Here is a 22,500-nt window from a genome sequence, read left to right as displayed (position 1 = left end):
TAATTTAAAGAGTTTATCGTGAAATACTTACTGCAGTCCATGTTATCAATGCCTCTGATGATTTTAAACACTTGTATCAAGTCGCATCTCAATCTTCTTTGAGTTAATGGGAATAGATTTCATTCTTTAACGTCGCTCTTTGTATTTGTTTCTTAGGCTTGGTATAATTTTTGTTAATCTACGTTGAACTCGTTATAATTTATCTAGGCTGAACTCGTTCTAATTTATCTATGTCTTTCTTGTAATAAGGGCATCATGCTTCAAAGTAATATTCCAGAAAGGGATAGACTAGGGAGTTATATATAATGAATCGTTTGAATATAAATCTTTAGATTTATATTCAAACAATTTGCTGATTAAGCCAGTTATTTTATTCGCTTTATTTACGACTTCTGAACATTGGCGGCTGAGTTTTAGGCTGCTCGATATTGTTATTCTTAAATCAGTTTTGCTATCTATACTTCTAAGTGGGTACAATTTATAACATATTTTGCTTTCTCGTTTCGACACCATATATGAAGCACTTTACGCTTAAATGCATTGAAACTCATTTGCCAGTATGACCCCACTCTGACAACTTGTCTAGATTGTTCTGCATTTCTTTTACTTGCTCGTTATTTTGGTGTCATCAGGAAACTTCGATATTATACTGGTAACACCCTCATATATGTCGTTCATAATAAACAAGGAAGAGAACAGGTCCTAAAACTGTTCTCTGGATTAAGTAAGGAGAAAACAAGTGGCACCCCAACCGGGAAGGCAGTTAGCACTTGATGAGGAGGGAGCCGAGAAAACAACAAATATGGAAATAGGAAGAAAGCCATGAACCGCTTGGGAAGGTAGCTTGAGTCACTACTACAGGAAATAGTGGATTAGCATGGGATACTGCATCAAATAGGCGGAGCGAGAGAGAAAGCGATAGAAAGTGAAAGTAAGCCGGCCAGGAGGCGTGAGGCACCGTAAGGAAAAGGTAGCATACATACTTACATCCACTTAAGCTCCGCCTCCAATCTGTCCCTATACCCTGACTGGCAATTTGTATCAAGCACCACGCCTGTGGCCGGATCATATGCGTAAATGAAAAACGTGAATGGTAGATGTGTGAAGTGTTATGAAAATAAAGATAATTTTGAGGGAAATAGGCAGTCCCAAACAATTGTATATGAATAGAATGACAGACAGTTGCAGCCAGTTGCACACACAGAAGCAGAGGTTCCAGAAAGCCTGACAAGAGAGGGGTCAAGATGGACGGAATAACTTTAAAGTAAGTGGAACTTGAAAGCGTAATACAGTCTAAAAATCAAGTATCTTATTAAAGGAGGAGTAGGATATTTATTTGATGTTTTATGTTTGGTATGATAGGTTGTATGATGTACGAAACTTTACTTAATTATGGAATATTTATGGTAATTGATGTGATGCTGATATCATGTGTGTTTTTCTAACTGAACATTAATTGTGTCGATTGAATATTAGTTGTGTTTAAGTATTTGATATTGTCTGTGCTCTTGCACAATGACTGCGTTGATCAATTAATATGTTGAAGAGCAAATAACTTTGAATTAACTGAAGATGAATACAAGTGAGGAATTTTGACTTGTAAGAAATGTAAATAATCAGTAGTTATTAAAATATGAAAATGTTTGTGAGTTTTCCAGTAGCCTTTACATATCAAATCCATGCAACATCTCGACGACACAGCCGCTAGGCCTGCACAAGACCAGGCCAATTCCTGTGCAGGCCCAGTCTGATGAGATAGTGGAGAGATTCAACCGCATCCTCATACAAGAAGTGGCTATGTACTTTACAGAGGGACAGACCGACTCGGACCGCAAATTCCCCGCTTTCCTCATGGCCTACAGATCAGCAAATCATGAAGCCACAACGTACACCCCAGCGCGGTTTATGCTTGGCAGGGGACTGTGGTTACCAGTGGACGGTGGACTATGGGGCGTCCACCAGATGTGGTGACCCACAGTCACCACCAAATATGCTTCAGTCTTGCAGAACCGTCTAGCAGAAGTCCATCAACAAATTAGGAACAGGCTTAAACTCACAGGAAAGCCATGAAGAAGTATTATGATAGGGGTGCAAGGCCTGCCAGCTTCCACATGGGTGACCAGGTGAGGCTGCACAACCCCCGCAGGAAGATAAGTCTTTTGCCAAAGTTCCAGATTCCTTGGGAAGGACCACATCTCGGCAAAGAGAAAATCTCAGAGGTAACTTTCTCCATCTGTCAAGGAACTAGAAGGAAGCTTAAGGTGTTACATGTAGACAGGCTGTGGTGATACTATAGACCTGGCCGGTTCATCTGGGTGTTCTCTTAGCCTCAGGACTCTTCTACAGAAGAGGAAGTAGATGAACAGATGGTTGAGGTAAACAAGGAAGACTTACCAGGGTTGCCGGCAGGGACAGACAGGGAATATGGAGAGAGGGAGTAGCTTTCCAATGAGGAAGACCCTACAGATGTAGCAAGACACCGATGGCAGAGGAGGAAGCCAGACCGGGCTGACTTATTATTAGGGATGTGAAGTAGGAATAGCGAAGTCTGATATCAGTTGATGTTAATAATTCGAGACGTCTGCATTTACTGATGTAAGAATTTTTTGTGCTTTGATTTTGTAAGAGGGGGTAGTGTTATGAATGCAGTTTTCTATACGTGTGTGTGTGTGTGTGTGTGTGTGTGTGTGTGTGTGTGTGTGTGTGTGTGTGTGCACGCGCGCGCACATTATCATTTTCTTATAAATGGTTGAGAGGTGATAACGAGTGACGAGTGACGTCAAGCTGCCACCTCCCCTCGGCCCCTACCCCTTGTGAAGCGGCAGCACGGACATGCATGACACCACATCTCTAGCTTTTCTGTACTTCGTTTTTAAGCGTGTTGCTTGGTAAAGGAAGAAATTTGAGGCTGTGTTTCATTGTTGCCTTTGAAGTGTTGACACTCTCCCAGGGAGTGGGCCCGTCGGATCCACGTGGCAGAGCTGCTGTACCTCCTTAAGACGGAAGCAGGGAGGAAGGGTTTCAAAACAATATGCGCGCGCGCGTACACACACACACACACACACACACACACACACACACACACACACACACACACACACACACACACACACACACACACACACACACACACAGGATCTATTTATTCAATCTTGAGAGTAAACACTGTGTATTTGTTTTTCCATTACTTCATCTTTCATTTTCAAATGAATGCGCTCCAGTACGCTCAACATTTTTTCTTTTTTTCTGTTTGTCTAATTCTGTCTGAATGTTGTTTTCATTAGAGTGTGACAACTGTAATTATCATCATTATCAATATTACTTACAAAAGAAATACTTTAAAAAATGTACCGATGAAATTTTTAAATTCAACACTGATAAATATCAGAGACAGGAGAAATACAGGCTAGAATGTAATTAAGGAAAGAGAACGAGATGAGAGAGACAGAGGTGCTTATCGGAGAGAGAGGAGGCGGTAGCGAGGGATTAATACAAAAAGGAGACAGGATAAGACTGAAAGGGGGAACACGGAATGAGATACAGGAGTGAGAAAAAGAGCAGAATAACCCGGGAAAAATAAGACAACAATAGGAAAGTGAAGATGTCACACTAAGAAGAATGTGTAGATAGAGGAGATTAGAGAATGAGAAAGTAAAGAAAAAATGCCTAACAAAAGCAAAAGCTGAAGCAAATACTCTAGTGAAAACTAGTAAAGAGACGAAGCACAAGGAAGAGTATGTTAATAAAGAGAAGAAAGGGAAGATTGGGGATAAGCTAGGAGACGGACAACAGGGGTAGTGGGTGTGAATCGCCTACCAGGAGCAACCGAAGCAAAAAAGATAGTTAAGACAACGTACGGAAAAGGTAAGGATACAAACAATGAGAAGAAAGATTACAGGAAGATTACCAATGAGAAACAGGATGTGTGAGTCACCTACCAGAAAGAGTAACCAAAGACTTCCATGCCTTTAGTGGTCCATCCGTCGTTGGCGTCGTAGAGGAGAACGTTGTCAGTGAGATGTTTATGGAACTGCACTGCCCACAGAATGACCGTCAACATGTCGCAGAGAGCTGCCGAAAAATAGGGAAATTACTCAGCTGGGATGTGAAGTGTTCTGACCGAAAAGGGATGTAGGTGATAGAGTTGAATTTATGTATAAAAGCTAGTTACTAAAGAGGCTCTACCTGATGCAGGTGTTATTACCATTACTACTACTAGTACCACCACCACCACCACCACCACCACTACTACTACTACTAATACTACTGCTACTGCTATTACTACTACGGCTTCTGCTGCTATTATTATTGATAATGATAATAATAAAAATAATGATCAGAAAAAATAATAACAATAATAATAATAATAATAATAATAATAATAATAATAATAATAATAATAATAATAAAATAATAATAATAATGATAATAACAATAATATTAATAACAGCATACTCGTAGAAAATACATTCCGGAGATTATCCTGGGTTATGGATAGTTTTCATTATTCTTCACACACACACACACACACACACACACACCGCGTAGAGCAGTGGTCAACACGCTCTACTCGCAACCGAGAAGGCTCACGTTCGAGTCCCGGGCGCGTCCAGGCAAACGGGCGAGCCTCGGAAGCCCGTACCTAATCATGAAAGTTTAGCGACGAAGGTCAAAGAGAAGGACGATGCGTACTGAGCGTCAGTAGCATTTTTGGAAAGAGAATTTGCGGTAAACGAAGAGAAAGCAAGGTCTACCTCGTGTCTTCCGGTTTACCTTTGAGGATAAATATGTTTATTTTCCAAATCTGGCGTGGCAAATAGTTTGGATTCAGCTAAAACAACCTGAGGAAATATTTTCCTAATTGGAAAGTCGTATATTATGGTCTTTTTTATATCAACAGCACGAGCCTTCACTGCACAGAGGAACCAGCCACGTGGGACCTTCGTCGTTCACCACCTGCCTTCTACTTCATTTTCTTTTCACGGGCAACTAACATTTACCATTTACCATTACGATAATTGTATTCTTTGTTGATCACGTTATGTAAACATGTAAAGGACAAGATGGATACCTTGATGGGTCGAGAAGAGTGTAAGATAATGGGTGGTCAGGGCGTCTAGTATGGCTGTAATAGTACTTACTGTGTGTGTGTGTGTGTGTGTGTGTGTGTGTGTGTGTGTGTGTGTGTTATATCTGGTAGGTGGAAACTAGGCTGCACTCTGTGTGTGTGTGTGTGTGTGTGTGTGTGTACTACATTGTACAAGATTGACTTCCTGTATTCTTATTTGCTGCTTGTTAAGTTGTCCATGGTCTGGCGCGGGGTGTACCAAGGAAACAGCTGTAAAAGGCTGCCTTATATTAATATAAACTGTGGAGACACAAAGGAACGCCAACCGATAAGTTTGCCCGAAGCTACCCGCGACTCTACCGCAGTGTTCACTGAGGAAAGCGCGGGAAGGTAAGGACGCCGCGCGTGGAGTTCACTGGGGTGGCGGACACACTGCGGGACTGTCCGAACCAGGACACTTACACAATACCAGGTCATCCCGCAAAAGAAAATAATAAGATTGATATATAAATTAATTATCTAATTAAATTAAACTGCAAGAGAAAATAATGTTTATGTTCCCGTTCTTCACAAGTTAGCGCTCAGATCCGGATTCAATTCATACAGCGTTGTTACCAACACCCACGCGTGTCGCACCGCCGCCTACTTTACCTTCCTGAGCGACTTGAAGGAACGGTCTGAGGCCGTGCCTATATTCTCGAAAGAAAGGTACGCGGCCCGACCTCCATGACTCTTGGTACGGGTCTTAATGTGTAGCCCCCTTTCATCTAACAGCAAGTAGGTACGGGATGTAATCCGAGGGGTTGTAGCCTCGCTGTTCCGGAGTGGTGTGTGAGTGGTCAGTCCTACCCGAAGATCGGTCAGTACGAGCTCTGAGCTACTGAGAGAGAGAGAGAGAGAGAGAGAGAGAGAGAGAGAGAGAGAGAGAGAGAGAGAGAGAGAGAGAGAGAGAGAGAGAGAGAGAGAGAGTTGCTGGAAACAATCACGAATGGATATTTGGTCCATGTGTATTAATATATTTTGAATTTTGTAGAAGTCTTGGTGTTACTAAATATTTCCGAAAACTTTTCCTTCTTACAACAAAGTTGGTCGAACTAGCGTGTGTTCCGTTCCTCCCCGGCAGGAGTAGAATGCTGATGGATACAGAACAAGACGTCATATGTAAAATAATAAAACGGTATGTTCGGTGGTGAGTGGAAGACAGTTATCGGAAAATAAATACTGGAAACGTTGAGGGTTTTCACTGTGGACTTTTATCGGTTTCAAATGATTTACTCTCGTCCTGCGTGACTTACCTGTACATAACCACTTTTTTTCAGGAAATGGGAATTTTTTTGGCTCTTTTTCAGCAAGTAAATTTAACTGACGGTCGTTTACAGATTTGCATATTCATTTAACACATTTCTTTACAGCTGAATTCACTTGACATGGCCTCCCTGCCCTTAGAGACTCAATTTCTTTTTTTTTTTTTTTTACCATGTTACCTGATTTACTTTATTTATTTAATGTTATTTTTTTATGTATGCATTCCGTTTGATGTTTATTTACTTATCATCAGTTTTATAAGCATATTCATCCATTTCGCTTTCAGATCCCGTTAGTTTATCGCTTGCGTCTGGCTCACTCTCTCCCTCTGTCCATCCCCCGCCTTCCCTCCCAACCCTCCCTCCCTCCCTTTCTCACTCCCTCTTTCCTGGACCTCTCTTAATCTGCACTATTTTTTTTATTTATTTTTTTTTTATGTAGGAAGGACACTGGCCACCAGCAAAAATCCAATAAAAAAAAAGCCCACTTACCCTCAAACCTATCTCTCTCTCTCTCTCTCTCTCTCTCTCTCTCTCTCTCTCTCTCTCTCTCTCTCTCTCTCTCTCTCTCTCTCTCTCTCTCTCTCTCTCTCTCGTGATATGTACCGATTTGTTTATACTGTGTTTTCATTTCGTGCATTTGTTCTCTATCTCTTTCAACACTTTCGTTTATACTCTGCACCAAGGACTCGACGCTATTTTGAGTTTGAATATATACACGTTTTTACCAACTTTTATTTCCTCGTGTTTCTCGCTAGTTTGTTGTTTCCGTGGCCGTTGCGGTTGTTTTTATTATTGTTTTTGATGTTGGTTGCTGTGGTCTTTTAAAGTCGCTTCTAGCAGCATTTCTGAGCAGCGCGTCGCGTCCTCGTTTCTTTGTAAGTCCTTTTTATCTTATTTTACTTTCATGAATGCGTGCGTGTCATTCTCTCGTGATTACTCTCCTCGCCTCACCACGTCTTCCTTCTCCTCCTCATTCTTTTCCAAGGTGCTGCTGCTCCTGCTCTTTCTCCTCTCCCTTCTCCTTTTCCTTCTCTCTCTCTCTCTCTCTCTCTCTCTCTCTCTCTCTCTCTCTCTCTCTCTCTCTCTCTCTCTCTCTCGGTGCATGTTGTTCGTCTTATGTTTTTCGATGTTCCCCCCGTCCACCACATAAACATAAGGTGAGCAGTGAAGTCGTTTACAATAATTTCTACGTTTATCTCACCACACCATTAAGTCTTTTTATTCTTGTTGCATACAGTGAATTCCGTACTTAATATTATTATCAAATCGAGGTAAATAAAAAGGTCCCTTTCCTTATCAACCACATTAAGGAACATTAGTAGACCGTTCCTCTTCCCGCTGCTCCTTGATCTTACTATAATCGACTTCCATCGCTCTCCTCCTCCTCCCTTGCGTTCTCCTAACCGGCACACGCCCATTCTTCTTCGGGTGCACGATCAATGACCCTCCTTGATCTCCCGCACCCGTAATGGTTGCCAGTCTCCCTGACAACAAGATTAAACTGCGTTGGAGGTAAACATGTCAAGGTTACCGCCCGCCTGCTCGCCACTCCCATCCACCCTTCATCTGCCTTCGTTTGTCTTTCAGTAGAGATCTGTGATGTTCGTCCGCCTCGGCGCCCAATCTTGACGTGGACTTCTATAGCATTTGAGTGTCATGTACTCAGGCAACACTCAGTTACGGACGCTTCCCATCAAACACTGTTTGCATATGTAGTTTGTCACATACCGCACTCGTCTTCGTTTTTCATTACATTCTTTTGCCATATAAGCTCTTTTAAAAGACAACCCAGTATCATTTTCTATCATACTCAAATAAATTACACAAGCTAAAAATAGTGAAAATGTGTGCATATTGGAGAAAAAACAGAGCAGCACAACGCTTCTTCTAGTACAAGGAATTTGAATTCACACCCTCCGTGAGCCAATGGTGCAACATGTACTAATCTAATGGTGCAATGGAGCTGCAACATCTATTACCTTCTGAAATCTCTTGTGTATCTCAGCAATTTCTGTAACTGTATCTTCGCGTCAAATTCAGCAAAACAGGCAACACCAACACCACAGGACACACTATATTGCTTCTTCTTTCCATCAGCTACCTCAAATGGGAAACTTTTTATTTTATTTATCTATCTATCTATCTATCTATCTATCTATCTATCTATCTATCTATATATATATATATATATATATATATATATATATATATATATATATATATATATATATATATATATATATATATATATATATATATATATATATACACACACACACACAATTAATAGCGGCAACTGTGAGTTAAATTAAAAAAACGATGTTCTTCAAGTCTTCGAGTCGCGCTGCTCAACTTTGTCTGCGGCCAACACCTTATATGACCAAGCACTTGCTGCAGGAAAAAACAGATAAATACCTACACAAACAAACAGACTACTAAGCACTTCAGCATGTACGTTATATGCGGAAATTAAACAGCAGCAGCAGCAGCAGCAGCAGCAGCAGCAGCAGCAGCAGTAGTAGTAGTAGTAGTAGTAGTAACAGTAATAATAGTAGTAGTAGTAGTAGTAATGGTGGTGGTGGTGGTGGTGGTGGTGGTGGTGGTGGTGGCGGCGGCGGTTGGCGGTAGTTGTATTGGTGCTAATCATAAATTCATCTATCTGCAGGAAGATCATGATGCATCGGCGGATACATCATAGTGTTCCTCCGTCTTAAGGCTGGCAATAATTATGTCAAGAATATTTCAGTGTTTAGGCATGAAATAACATAAAATCGGTTAAGTTATTAATGAGTCAACAAAACTGCATTTTATCTTTAAAACACTCGTCGCTGTTCTAAATACCAAGGAAAAATTAAATCAATTTCTCCATCCAAAACAGGCGTTCTCAATCGTCTTGTTTCCCACCGGAATGTCTCCCGGACAACACAATCTTGCTTGAAAACTAGACGTATACTTGGCAACTTATATGGTCCCCTAAGAAACAGAATAAAGTTGTGTTAACAAGCTTAGTCGAGATCTTACCAGAAATTAGAATACACGAGATAAAGAAACAACAGATACGTGCTCTTTTCTTATCATACTTTCTTATAATAGTGTGGAGGAGAATAAAAATGTGGATATGACTTTTTCACAGGTTCCAATCACGACTCGTTTTATCAATGGATCTCAAACATTTCACATTGAAAAATCAATGAATATGTATAATGAGAGCGTACTATAACTTTAAAGAAAAGCATCAGTCAATATTCAAGTGCATTCAAAGCGAACCGAATGACTGCGTGTGTGTCTGTGTGTATACCTTCGGAGATCGCAGCAATCTTGCGAGTGGAAGAAGAAGGTAGGCAGACAGGGGCAAATATGGACACAGTTAAGAGGTGCCTGACAGGGAAGACGGAAAGGATATAGCAATCAGACTCGTTGAAAGAAGACTGAAAACTCTCAATACCCACAAGCAGATGAAAGAAGCGCACGGTGGCGACGGCGATCTCAGTTTACTCCAGTACACGACGACAACGACAACGACTAGCGACGGACAAAAGCTCTCTCTCTCTCTCTCTCTCTCTCTCTCTCTCTCTCCTCTCTCTCTCTCTCTCTCTCTCTCTCTCTCTCTCTCTCTCTCTCTCGTAAAAGAATGACCACTAAAAGGAGAAAGGAGAAAAGACGAGAAAGGAAAAAGAGAAAGACGATAACGGCGAAAGAGCGATCACTGACAAGTGGGAGGAAGAAGGAATACGGTCGAGCATGAAAAGACCAAAAAAAAAAAAGCGACAGACTAAAATTTCTGCAAACTTGAAAGGAAAGAAATCTGATGAGGAAAAGAACGTTTCGAACTGTTCAAACTATATAAAGAGCAATAATTATGTCTGCTGCAAGTGTGAATGACACAACGACCACATAATGGTTTCAGGCCTTCATGCATTACCGCATCGTCACCACCACTACCACCACCACCACAGTTACACCCTCGCCACAACCATACCATCATCACTACCACAGCCACACTACCACACCTATACTTACACTCAGTTGCACTAATATAACCACAACACCTTCCCTTGTACAAACAACCACAAAGTCACAGCAACACCTCACATCACCTTCGCCACAACCAATTTCACTCTACCACACCAGGACCACCACACGACCATCACTGAAGCCACACCACAAGCAATAGTGGCGAGACCACCATTTGAGTCGTACCACCACTTCTGGAACAACTACATCACCACTGCCTCAGATACGATAACATCTCACCACAACGTACATAGCATACCCCAATAGAGGTACTCGTCTCACACGCCATCATCAAGATGCCATTCGTCTACAGCTTTCCTAGTAATAAATGCTGTGGTGCATCTGAGTCTATGTAATCAAGAAAGGTTTGGATTTAGGGCGAGAGAAAGAGTGAGGTACTCGTCTCACATGCCTCCATGCTAGACATTTTCACCTCTGTTATGCATTCAGCACACAGAGACAGATCTCTGTGTGCAACGGTCATTCCAAGGAAAATCAGAAAAATACCCCTTCAAGTCCCCCAATTAACAGAGGCAAAACGCCAGAGGCACCTCCGCTTTGGGGGGGATCCTGAGGAGGGATTAGAGCGATAGGACAAGATATAGATATGAGGTTGTGATCAGAGGTGTCCAACAGAGAAGATAGGGTGACAGCATAAGCAGAAGGATTAGAGGTTAGGAAAAAGATCAAGAATGTTTGGCGTATCTGCAAGACGTGTAGGGTGCTGCAACAGTTAAAGGCTAGTTCACCAGGATAGGGAGTGAGGGAAGAGGAAAGCCAAAGCTGGTGGTGAACATCGAAGTCTCTAAGATTGGAGATCTCCGCAAAAGGGAAGAGAGTCAGATAGTGGTCCACTTTAGAAGTTAAGTAGTCAAAGATTTTTATGGTCAGAGAGTTAGGTGAGAGGCATACAGCACAGATAAATTTAATTTGAGAGTGACTCGTTATCGTAGCCAGATGGTGGAAAATTCGGAAGATTCAAGAACGTGGGCAAGAGAGCAGGTTACATCGTTGCGCACCTAGACGCAACATCTGGCTTTGGATTGAAAATAAGAGGGAGCAGAAAAGGGGATACTGTCAGTTGCCTCAGACGCCTGTGTTTCAGTGGAGAAAAGATGAGCTTTAGTAAAGAAGTGGTGTTCTACAGTTTGAAAAGGATATTTAAGGCAGCGAATGTTATAGTAGTTAATGAAGAAAAGTTGAGGGGTGTGTCAAAACACTCAGGGTCGATACCAGAAGAACAGCCCGACCTGAGGACATTTCTCGTCCCCTCCCCAGGCGGGAGCCATATTTAATTTAGAATTTTGAATGAAGGGTGTGCGCATAATTAGGTACATATAGTTTTGTGAGAAAGAAGAGAGTTGTCTTTAGAGGGCAGGCTGCGACTGCCTCCTTGTGTTGAGAGACAAAGGGAAACGTTTAGTGAGGTCACGGCTGGGATATTGATAAATCCAAAGCACCCCCTGATCCAGTGTTTGGGTCCTCACTTGGGAGTAAATATCGTAAAAATAAAAAAAAAAATAAAAAAAAAAGGGAACACACCTGAGGGAAAGTTAGTGAGAACAAAAAGCTTGAAAATAAAGGCAGTAACTGCTATACTACCAGGCAAAGAAGAAATTAAGAAGGTAAACGTCTGTTTTTTTTTTTTTTTTCTTTACGTGACGTTAGATGTGGCCTACCGAGCGGAAGAGCTGGAGCGAGGCGTCGTTAAGAGTGTGTGTGTTGCGCCATCACTCTTCATCCGCGTGTGTTGAAAGGAAGAGCAGCGCGCGGACTCAGAGTGGCGGGTGTTTTTTTAATAGGATAACCGAAACCATTAACAAGGAGCGATGCAAGACGCTGGTTGGAGAAGAAGGAAAATAAATAGAGCAATTCCAACATTATTTGGCTGTTTCACGCAAAAAAGAAGTAAGTAGATAGGCAAACAAACACAGAAATATATAAATAAGATAAATAAAAATGAAACAAATAAATAAATATAAAATAACAAACAATGAATAAGTAAATAAATAAATTAATTAATTAATTGATAAAAAAAAAAAATAAGCTAAAAGCGTGGAAAATATTTCCTATTCAGGTCATTGATCATCCTTGTATGACAGTCTCGCTGCAGCAAAATCAGAATGTTCTCTGAACATCACTTCACGTGAGGATTAAATGTATTTTTTTTTTTTTACTGTTGTTGAGAGACATATATAATTAAATTTCCACAATATCAAGAAATGTTTGCTTATTTTCTGTTACTCCATCTGGTAAAAGAGTTACCCCATTCGTCCGAGGTATTATGTATAATATTCGCGAAATGAGAAATCCGGTACCGAATAGAATATCTATATATTTTACATACTCCCTAGAACGTCAAGCCAATGTGTAAAATAGTATCATCTGTAGTACACACTTCCTAGAGATTCTGTTGATTACTGATTTCGTTCCGGCTGATCTCTGAAACGAACAAACTGAAGTAAACATGGTAGGGAGTTCATTCTGCTCCCCTCCAGTCTGCTAGAAAAGTTTTGATAGTCTCATTTCAGTGTTGATCAGTGTGCGCTCCCATTGATTCCTTATTCGCCGTCTCACGGACGGATGTTTTCATTTTGCATCTCGCTAATCTCACAAGATGGACACTTGTATATCTAGTTGCCCCGTGTATGGAATGAAACAACGTCTTTAAGCTGAACTGAGAAAAGATCGGCATTCTGCGGCAACAAACTCGGTTACTAAGTGACGAACGTTATTAGTAGTTAGCAGATGAAGTACAAAATGCTCAAACCACAGCAAAGAAGGAACCTCAGTACAGCTGGTTGTTACGCAAATATGACGTTATGGTTGCACAGTATAAACCCAACTTATTAAGCCTGTACAGAATGGATGTACTACGTACTAATCATAATCAGTTTTATGTAGCCTATTGTGAGCTGTTTGAAATATTTCATGAAACACACGTATTAAATGGTCATAGTAGTCGTACATCACCAAGCAACGCAGGCCTAGACACACTATCAAATAAGCCAGCAATGCACTGCAGCACGAGCTCACCACCACTACATGTAAATACTGAAGACAATCATGCAAGAGTACAGAGGTCTGAAGGAAGAATATAAATATTGCATTTGAAATTGTAATGAATAAGATTTTTTGATATTCATTAAGGTTTTCGGCACATTCACCCTTCAGGTATAATATAGGGAGCCGTGAAAAGTCATATTTGCAGCATGGATTTCTTATCTTAGATGTTACAAAAAAATAAATAATTACTCGATAGAGGACACATGATGCTCCCAAAAAAATGTTGTTTTGGTTTACACTTTCAGAGGAAATATGCATGAGAACACCAGCATATTTCAACTAGCTGCTGGAAGAGGCATACTGATCTGGAGGAAAAAAAAACATTGCCGCGTTTACACCAAGCGAATCGATTCGATTCGATTCATGAAGAATCAGCACGATTGATATTCGTTTTGATTCGCCATTAAGTTGAATGGAACCGTTTACACCAAGCGAATCGAGTCAATTCAGATCATGCAAATTAATGGCGATTCAGAGTCAGTCATTCGTGTGGACCCATTTCTTCATCAGTCATGGCCATTCCGTCAAGTTTTCGGACGACCTGATCAATTTAGTTCCAGGGGGACGTCGATTCTTGTGATCCTGTGCATCGAGAGCGGAATGCAGTCAACTCCACAAGCTTTTTAAATTGTTCTGTGTTCATTATCAAGAAATAAAAAAAATCTCAGGATTGTTTACTAAATCTGGGAAAAAACGTCCAAAACTCCCAATTCAGGTCTCCTAGCATTAAAACTATGCACCTAAACTCTTGTTTGATCCCTACACCGCCTCAGCCACAGCAATACTGATATTTCAGCCTACATCCATACTTATCAGAGGCAGCCTACACACTACTGCCTGTTGATTCTGACAATTTGACTCAGTCATTGGGAACGATGCTGACTCAAAATGACTCAGTCAAATATGAAGTGAAATGAATCAATTCGCTTGGCGTAAACGCGGCCTAAGATAGCTGCAATCCATGGACTTTATGCCAAGGAATGCAATGACAAACAGAATTCTCTTTACCATCGGTCCCTGATGCGATTTGAATGCCGGTCGAGGCCGGGCGAGAAGACCTAACATTTACCAAGAGAACAGGGCGCAATATGGGACTACCATACATCTTCTTGCTTAGATATGTACGTTGTGTATTTGTTAAACATTTATCTTTATCTGTTTATTTATCTATATTTACCTATTTATTCATTCATTCATTATGCATAACTGCTAACCTGCGAGGCCGTTCCAGAGGTAGAGGCCAGGAATCCCCGTAATGGCCTCGACAGGCGTGGTGGCGGTGTTGACGATGGCGAAGAGGGCGCCCACCACGGCCATCAACAGCCCGGCACTCAGGCACGCGATTGTCCCCACCCACAGGCCATAGTCCATGTACTCCAAATTTTCCGCTGCAACAACAGATAATGATAAAATTAAAAATTATAATAATATAATTAATAGTAATAATAAGGAGGCGCCAGTAGGCACCTGCCGCAACGATAAATTACTCCCAGTGAGGTCTAAAGCACTGGATCAGTGGGTGCTGTGAACCTGTCATTAAGCCCAGCTGTGACCATACTGAATGTTTTCTTTTGTGTCTCACAACAGAAGAGGACAGTCACAGCCTGTCCTCTAAAGACAACTCTCTTCCTTCACGCAAAATTACATTAACCTAATTACACACACACCCTTCAATCAAAATTCAAAATTATCATGGCGACTCCTACACCAGCCTCGGAGTCCATAAATGTCCCCAGGTAGGACTGCTATTCTGGTATCGATCCTAAGTGTCTTGACAGCCCCCTCAACTTTTCTCTATTAACTTATACTTATGCGACATTCACGGTCTTAGATCTTACATATATATATATATATATATATATATATATATATATATATATATATATATATATATATATATATATATATATATATATATATATATATATATATATATATATATATATATATATATGACACCGGCCAAGGGCAACACAAATCTAACAAAAAAAAAAAAAAGTCCACTGACATGCCGGTCCTGAAAAAGGTCCAAAGTGGTGGTCAAAAACTGAAGGATAAGTGTCTTGAAACCTCCCTCTTGAAGGAGTTCAAGTTATAGGAAGGAGGAAATACAAAAGCAGGAAGGGAGTTCCAGAGTTTACCAGAGAAGTGGATGAATGATTAGGAATACTGGTTAACTCTTGCATTACAGAGGTGGACAGAATTTTTAGTTAGCAAGATCAGAAGAGCTAGAGATAAGATGTGAAGTTTCCAGTTTAGATTATAAGAAAAGGACTGACCGAGGATGTTCAATATAGAAGACGGGAGTAGTTGAGTGTCACTGAAGAAGAGGGGATAGTTGTTTAGAAGGTTGTGTCGAGTTGATAGATGGAGGAATTTAGTTTTTTGAGGCACTGAACAATACTAAGTTTGGTCTGCCCCATTCAGATATTTCAGAGAGATCAAAAGTCAGGCGTTCTGTGGCTTCCCTGTGTGAACTGTTTACTTCCTGAAGGGTTAGACGTCTGTGAAAAGACATGGAAAAGTATAGGTTGGTATCATCAGCGTAGGAGTGGATAGGGCAAGAAGTTTGGTTTAAAAGATCATTGATGAATAATAGGAAGACAGTGGGTGACAGGACAGAACCTTGAGGAACACCACTTATGATATGAATTCTTTCAAGATGGAGGATTCAAGACACTTATCCCTCAATTTTTGACTACGGTTTTGGACCCTATTCGGGGACCGGCATCTCGATGGGCCTTTTTTTTTTCTTTTTTTTTTTATTGGATTTTTGTTGCCCTTGGCCTCTGCCCCTCATACATAAAAAATAAAAATAAACAAATAAAATAAATAAATAAATAAATAATAATAATAATAATAATAATAATAATAATAATGATAATAATAATAATATCAATAGTGACATTACTACTACTACTACTACTACTACTACTACTACTACTACTACTAATAATAATAATAATAATAATAATAATAATAATAATAATAATAATAAAAATAATAATAATAATAATAAAAATAATAAAAGCAACCACAATAATAAAAGCAACCACAACAAACAACAATAAACAACAATAACAACATTAGAGACAAAGGAAACCATTTAAAAAAACACTGACAGTGGTATACTTGAAGTAGTTGCATCATCAGCAGCTGTAACAATATTCTTTTTTTTTTTTTTTTAGCAGCACTGGTACTAATATACCTGTACTGTTATCTGTCTAAAGTAGCACACATGTTTCCTAAAAATAAATTAATAAATAAGCAATGTAAGACAAGGCATGGGGTGTGTAATGCAGGAAGACAGATGATGTCAGGCACGGTATCTTCTCCCATGGAAAGCAGGTCAGCCACAGAGGGGGTTACTGGGTGACATGTATGATAATAACACGTTGAGCAAACATTTCCTCGATAGTCCCTCAACCTTAGCCTGCGAGAAAACAGCTTAACCCTTCTGGTGATGTTTTCTCCAAATCTTCACAGTGAAGGGAGAAGGGGGAATTGTAAAGTAAGCTCTACCGTTCGGTAATGAGTATTTTCATATTGCTTCTCGAGGTAAGAGTTGTGTACTTGTGTGTTGTCCCAGGCCAAAGATAAAAAAGGATGAAGCTGCAAAATTCTATCGTCAAAATAGCTTTACATAGAAATCCATAGTGAACAAAGTGACAATAAATTCTGATTCGCTGTTTTACAAATTAGAAAAAGAAGGAAAGATACGTAAGATACGTAAGATAAAATCCAGACGACTACAGTAGCGTCTATTACATAAATTCACTTCCACAGAAACATCAAGAATAATCAAAAATAGAATGGACCCAATCTTGTAGAGTAGCATGCCACGCTTCCCCTCCTCCTCCTCCTCCTCCTCCTCCTCCTTCCCAATGAAACAGAAATAAACAATAAGAGAAAGTAGTAATTTTCGTTATGGCTATAAAACTGCAACTCGGACATACAAAAAACAGTCAGAAATGAAATGCCAACATATACACAACACAGCACGGGGCGGGCACGCCATAAAGGCAACATGTGAGTCCAGCGGCAAGGAGAGTCTTGCCTGACGACGAGATGATGATCTTGCCTGACGAAGACGGTGATAACAGAGACAACAGTCATGATGGTGATGTAATATTATGCTATCATGCCAAACGTGTCCCCACAGAAAAGTTAAAAAATTTCATGTTACCATAAAAATTTCACGGTAACCTTACGTTGCTTGGGCAGGAACACACAATAGTCATTTTGGAAATACTGAAGGTCACGGAGAAAAAAATTACCTGCTCATTTCCTCATTACGCACCACGCCCCCTTGACTCAGAGCAACAATAACATCGCCCAGACAGCACAGTATATCTATGCCACTGCTCATCACAGTCCGCCACACCACGATCACCGCTACACAAAACAGGCCGCTACACAACGATCACTGCCACACAACACAGCCCGCCACACAACACAGCCCACCACACCACAACCACCGCCACACAACACATCACACAACACAGCACGGCACAACACAGTACGACACAACACACCACACAACACAATACGGCACAACAAACTACATAACACAGCACGGCACGACACACACAACACAGCACGGCACAACACACAACACAACAAAACACAGCACAACACACCACACAACACAGCACGGCACAACACACAACACACCACACAACACAACACACCATACAACACAGCACGGCACAACAAGCCGTATAGCACAGCATGGCACAACACAGCACGTCACAACACCACACAACACAGCACAGCACAACAAAACCGCATAACACAGCACGGCACAACACACTACATAACATAGCACGACCCAACACAACACACCACAGCACGGCACAGCACACCACTCAACACACCACGGCACAGCATGCCACATACCGCAGCGTGACACACCATCATCACCACACTTCACGACACAACACCATTACAATAAAAACAATACTGAAGACAAAGCTATATCAGGTCTACTGTAACTCACGTCCACTCGTAGTGTTGCCAGTGCCAGGGTCAAGGGTGCTTGAGTTCACTGGTGCATCTGTCGCCTCCGACTCTTCGACAAAGTCATCACGCTCTACATGCTCACTCTCAAGTTTATAGGCCACCTGACCCAGAGGACTGAACGGCGGGGAGAATAGGCTCCATAAATTACTCTTTCTCACATTATCAACGCCTTGCATTAGTTGAACTTGTGTCGGATGGATCATCTTTGCTGATCGACTTGCTGATTTCCTCTCGCAGTGCTCCAGCAGGCCATTCTCCTCTTTGTCCAGTAACATCTGTAACTGTTCCTCACGGTGTTCTTTGGTGTCTGCGCAGCTATACATACAGTAGTCTTTCAGACACACGACTGTAACCATCAAGGAAAGAGGTACACATCAGACAATTAGCCAACACAGGCCATCTAATATTATTGGAATCACTGAAACTTAATTACAAAAAAAGACAGACTTCTATTACTCGTAGTGCTGAATATACGAGTATTTTTGTATACCACAATACGAGTTAATGTTGCCATGGAGACAAAGAACATGGGAACAATACTGTTTTCGTCCACAGACGCACCTGTGCTGACAACACACGTGTAGTAAGGCAAGATGTTCCTCAGGCTCACCGTAAATTGTGTGCATCCGATGCTCGTTGACCATGAATGCATTTTTTCCTTTGAAGAGACCAAAGTTTACGCTACCAGAGACCTCTCCGGTGTAAGACCATTTCGAGTCAGACACAAACCAATACTCGGTGCCAAAGGCTGCGGAGAGGAGGGAGGCACCGAGAAAACACATGAGGAGGCTGATAAATATAACTACTTTCCTCTGCATCATCGCGGTAGTGTGCGCCATTGTGCTGGAGGCGGAGGTGGCAGAAGGCAGTAAAGGATGTCAACTAACGGCCACAGTACACCACACCTGCAGCTGGTGGATGACGCTCGGCTGAATTGAAAGCGCTGTTAACAAAGGAAAGAAAAATTTTAGATCCTTTCCTTCACTCTGCTCCCAACATGGAGGTGGACTTATTATTTTCTTTTAATGTAAAAGGGGCACTGACCTAGGGTAATAAAGAAAAAGAAAAAAAAGGCTCACTGAGGTGCCAGTCCCTAAAGGTGAAAATGGATCATCAAAAATTGGAGTATAAATGTACTGAAACCTCCCTCTTGAAAGAGATCAAGCCATAGGAAGGAGGAAATACAGAAGCAGTCAGGGAGTTCCATAATTTACCAAAAAGAAGAAGAAAAAAAAAGATTAATTATTGAGAATAATGTTGCTTCGAAACCTTAGGCAAATACTGGCACTCCCTTTAATGTCAACCAACAAATATATTGATTGGCGTGTAATTTTTCACCCGTTCATCTTTTACATGCTCTCAAAAGTAAAGGAAATTCTGCGAATGGAAATATAATCATTCAAAATGATAATTCACAAACTGATTAAATCAATCGCAAAATAAGATAATATAATGTCATCTAACATAATATGTTTGTTTACGTGTCACGAAAGATCAGCAGAGACTTAAATCAACCACAAGAAAGGCAAAAACTATGTAGGCTGTATATATAAAGATTATGAAATCAGCGTTGCACTTGAACATTGTAACCAATGCTATCAGTAAATTTACTTTAGTAATAAAAAATGAAACCATACTTTAGTGAAAATAAAAGAAAAAAAGGAGAAAGATTAGAGAAGAGACGAAAACAAAAATACAAAATACATCTTAATATATATATATATATATATATATATATATATATATATATATATATATATATATATATATATATATATATATATATATATATATATATATATATATACTTTTTTTAAGTAGCTGGGGTGTCATATAAACTATTTCTTGTCCATGACTGTCCATGACATAACATTTCTCTCTTGTTTTTTATTTATTCTTTTTTTTTTTTTTTTTTTTTGACAAAGAAGACTGGTAAAATACTTCATTACAATGAACTCTGATGTCGCGTCGCCAAGATAATTTACCTCATTCTGCACAGCCAGGAAGGTCTGCGAGAACAGTGTGTCAGCGATTCAAACAAAAGCATCGTCGCCCTGATTGGGCAGCACTGCCAGGACAATAGAGTTGGCAATAAAGTCAGTGAATGCGCACTTCTGATGTAATTACTTAAAGAGGAGGGTGTCCCTGAAATTGAATCACAAAGAAAGGAAGTTATTTTTGGTTGGCCACATAGCACAGCGAGGCAATGAGGGTTTGTTCAGTAAAAGCATTTATTGGTGAGTATTTTTGTTATCCTTCCCTATTAATTATGATATTAATGCATTAAGGCAGATGAATGTTTAATTAATGGCTTTAAGTAAAAGAAGCACTACAAACAATTCAGCTTTTGAATGTTCCTAGCGTATATTCACTTTTCGGTGCACTAAGTTCGCCGAAAAAATGGCGATTCCTGAATTTTTTTTTTTTTTTTTTTTTCTAATCGTCTCACTCACTAGTCACGGGCAATTTACACAGCGAGAATTCTTCCAGAGTGACACATGCTCACCTTCTTCTCCCTTCCAACAGTGGCAAGTATTCTTTTTTATCAGTTACTGATAACAATAATAATAATGCCAAAACAGACAAATAAGAAATATCATTGTATCACAATCATTACTATTATCATTATTATTATTATTATTATTATTATTATTATTATTATTATTATTATTATTTCTATTATTATTATTATTATTATTATTATTATTATTATTATTATTATTATATTATTATTATTATTATTATTATTATTATTATTTTAATTCGTCTTGACCGCACGTTAGTACGACGTGATGCTTTTACCAATGGTAATTCCTATGGGTCACTGGTCCATGGGACCCGGATCCAATGTTAATTATGGGTTCCTTGAGGTGTTCATGATTTTACTGAGCGTGTTCATGTGCTTCCTGCTTTCATAAAACTTTCACGCATCCCGCTAGATATTATTATTATCATTAAATTACCATTATCATTAATAATATAATTATTATTATTATTATTATTATTATTATTATTATTATTATTATTATTATCATTATCACTATTATTGTTGTTGTTGTTACATCATCAATTTATTATAATAGTAATCATTATCACTATGATTTAACTATAATTTTTGTCACTTACTAGACATACTACTACTACTACTACTACTACTACTACGATTCTTAAATAGTAACCTCTCTCTCTCTCTCTCTCTCTCTCTCTCTCTCTCTCTCTCTCTCTCTCTCTCTCTCTCTCTCTCTCTCTCTCTCTCTCGTGTACAGCATCAAAGTGAAATCTCCACCCACCTGGGTTGGCATCCCTCCCCTGGCTATGGCGCAGGATTCAAACCTTGAAGCACACACACATCTGACTCAAACCAAGGAATTTCCCTGCGACTAATATGAGATAACATTTTTAGTAAAATTCAGCCTTTCTTATTTACTTACAAATGCAAAATCTCATAACTCACTCTGATGAATAATTTCATACGACGACCAATACCCCTCCGCATTTCACTACATTCATGAACCTTTGTTCTTGTTTTATCCGTCAGCAATCTTTGGGGGACTATCTTGATCAATACAGGTGTAATCAAAAGCAATGTTCTGCTCTCACTTCCAATGTCTTTGATATTTTCCCTTCACCTCTAGTCTTCATTATCTGCTGACTCTTTCTTTATTCACCAAAAAAAATGGCAGATTCTAAGCAGATCACCGGCTTAAAGATTAAGAGAGAACGCTAAACACAATGGAAATAGGTACAAAAGGTTACTCAATTTATGACTATGATTGGGATCCAACGTGTTAATCTTGGCTTATCTCTAATCCTGAGTTCGACTCCTCTTAAAACACTTAGAACTACTTCCGAGTACCTCTCAGCCTCTCGCACTCAACATAAGAGTCTAGACAGTGTGTGTGTGTGTGTGTGTGGGAGGGGGGTGGGTAAAAATAAAGACTAGCAGGCTTTTTTTTTTACTAATGAAAATACATGCCACTGGAGCACCACTTAGAATTTCATGAATATTGTGGAATGTGGTGT

General features: G+C 40.0%; 1 protein-coding gene across 6 annotated transcripts in view; it reads right to left on the bottom strand.

Moving 5' to 3' along the window:
- Positions 1-22,500, bottom strand: part of LOC135104624 (uncharacterized) — a 109,963-nt gene that overhangs the window by 6,481 nt on the left and 80,982 nt on the right. For 5 of the 6 annotated variants that reach the window (XM_064012182.1, XM_064012157.1, XM_064012163.1 and 2 more), the window contains 4 exons: positions 19,088-19,420; positions 18,455-18,823; positions 14,670-14,843; positions 3,939-4,071 (listed from right to left, as the gene is read on the bottom strand). In XM_064012182.1, coding sequence (XP_063868252.1) covers positions 3,939-4,071; positions 14,670-14,843; positions 18,455-18,823; positions 19,088-19,316 — 905 coding nt within the window. In that variant the 5' untranslated portion in view covers positions 19,317-19,420. Of the gene's footprint in view, positions 1-3,938; positions 4,072-14,669; positions 14,844-18,454; positions 18,824-19,038; positions 19,421-22,500 lie in introns of those variants that run through there. The other variant, XM_064012188.1, reaches the window with a different exon arrangement.

Source organism: Scylla paramamosain, chromosome 1 (genome assembly GCF_035594125.1).
Source record: "Scylla paramamosain isolate STU-SP2022 chromosome 1, ASM3559412v1, whole genome shotgun sequence".
Lineage (NCBI taxonomy): Eukaryota > Metazoa > Arthropoda > Malacostraca > Decapoda > Portunidae > Scylla > Scylla paramamosain.
The sequence above is the reverse complement of the archived record's forward strand: the minus strand, read 5'-3'. Positions and strand labels throughout refer to the sequence as shown.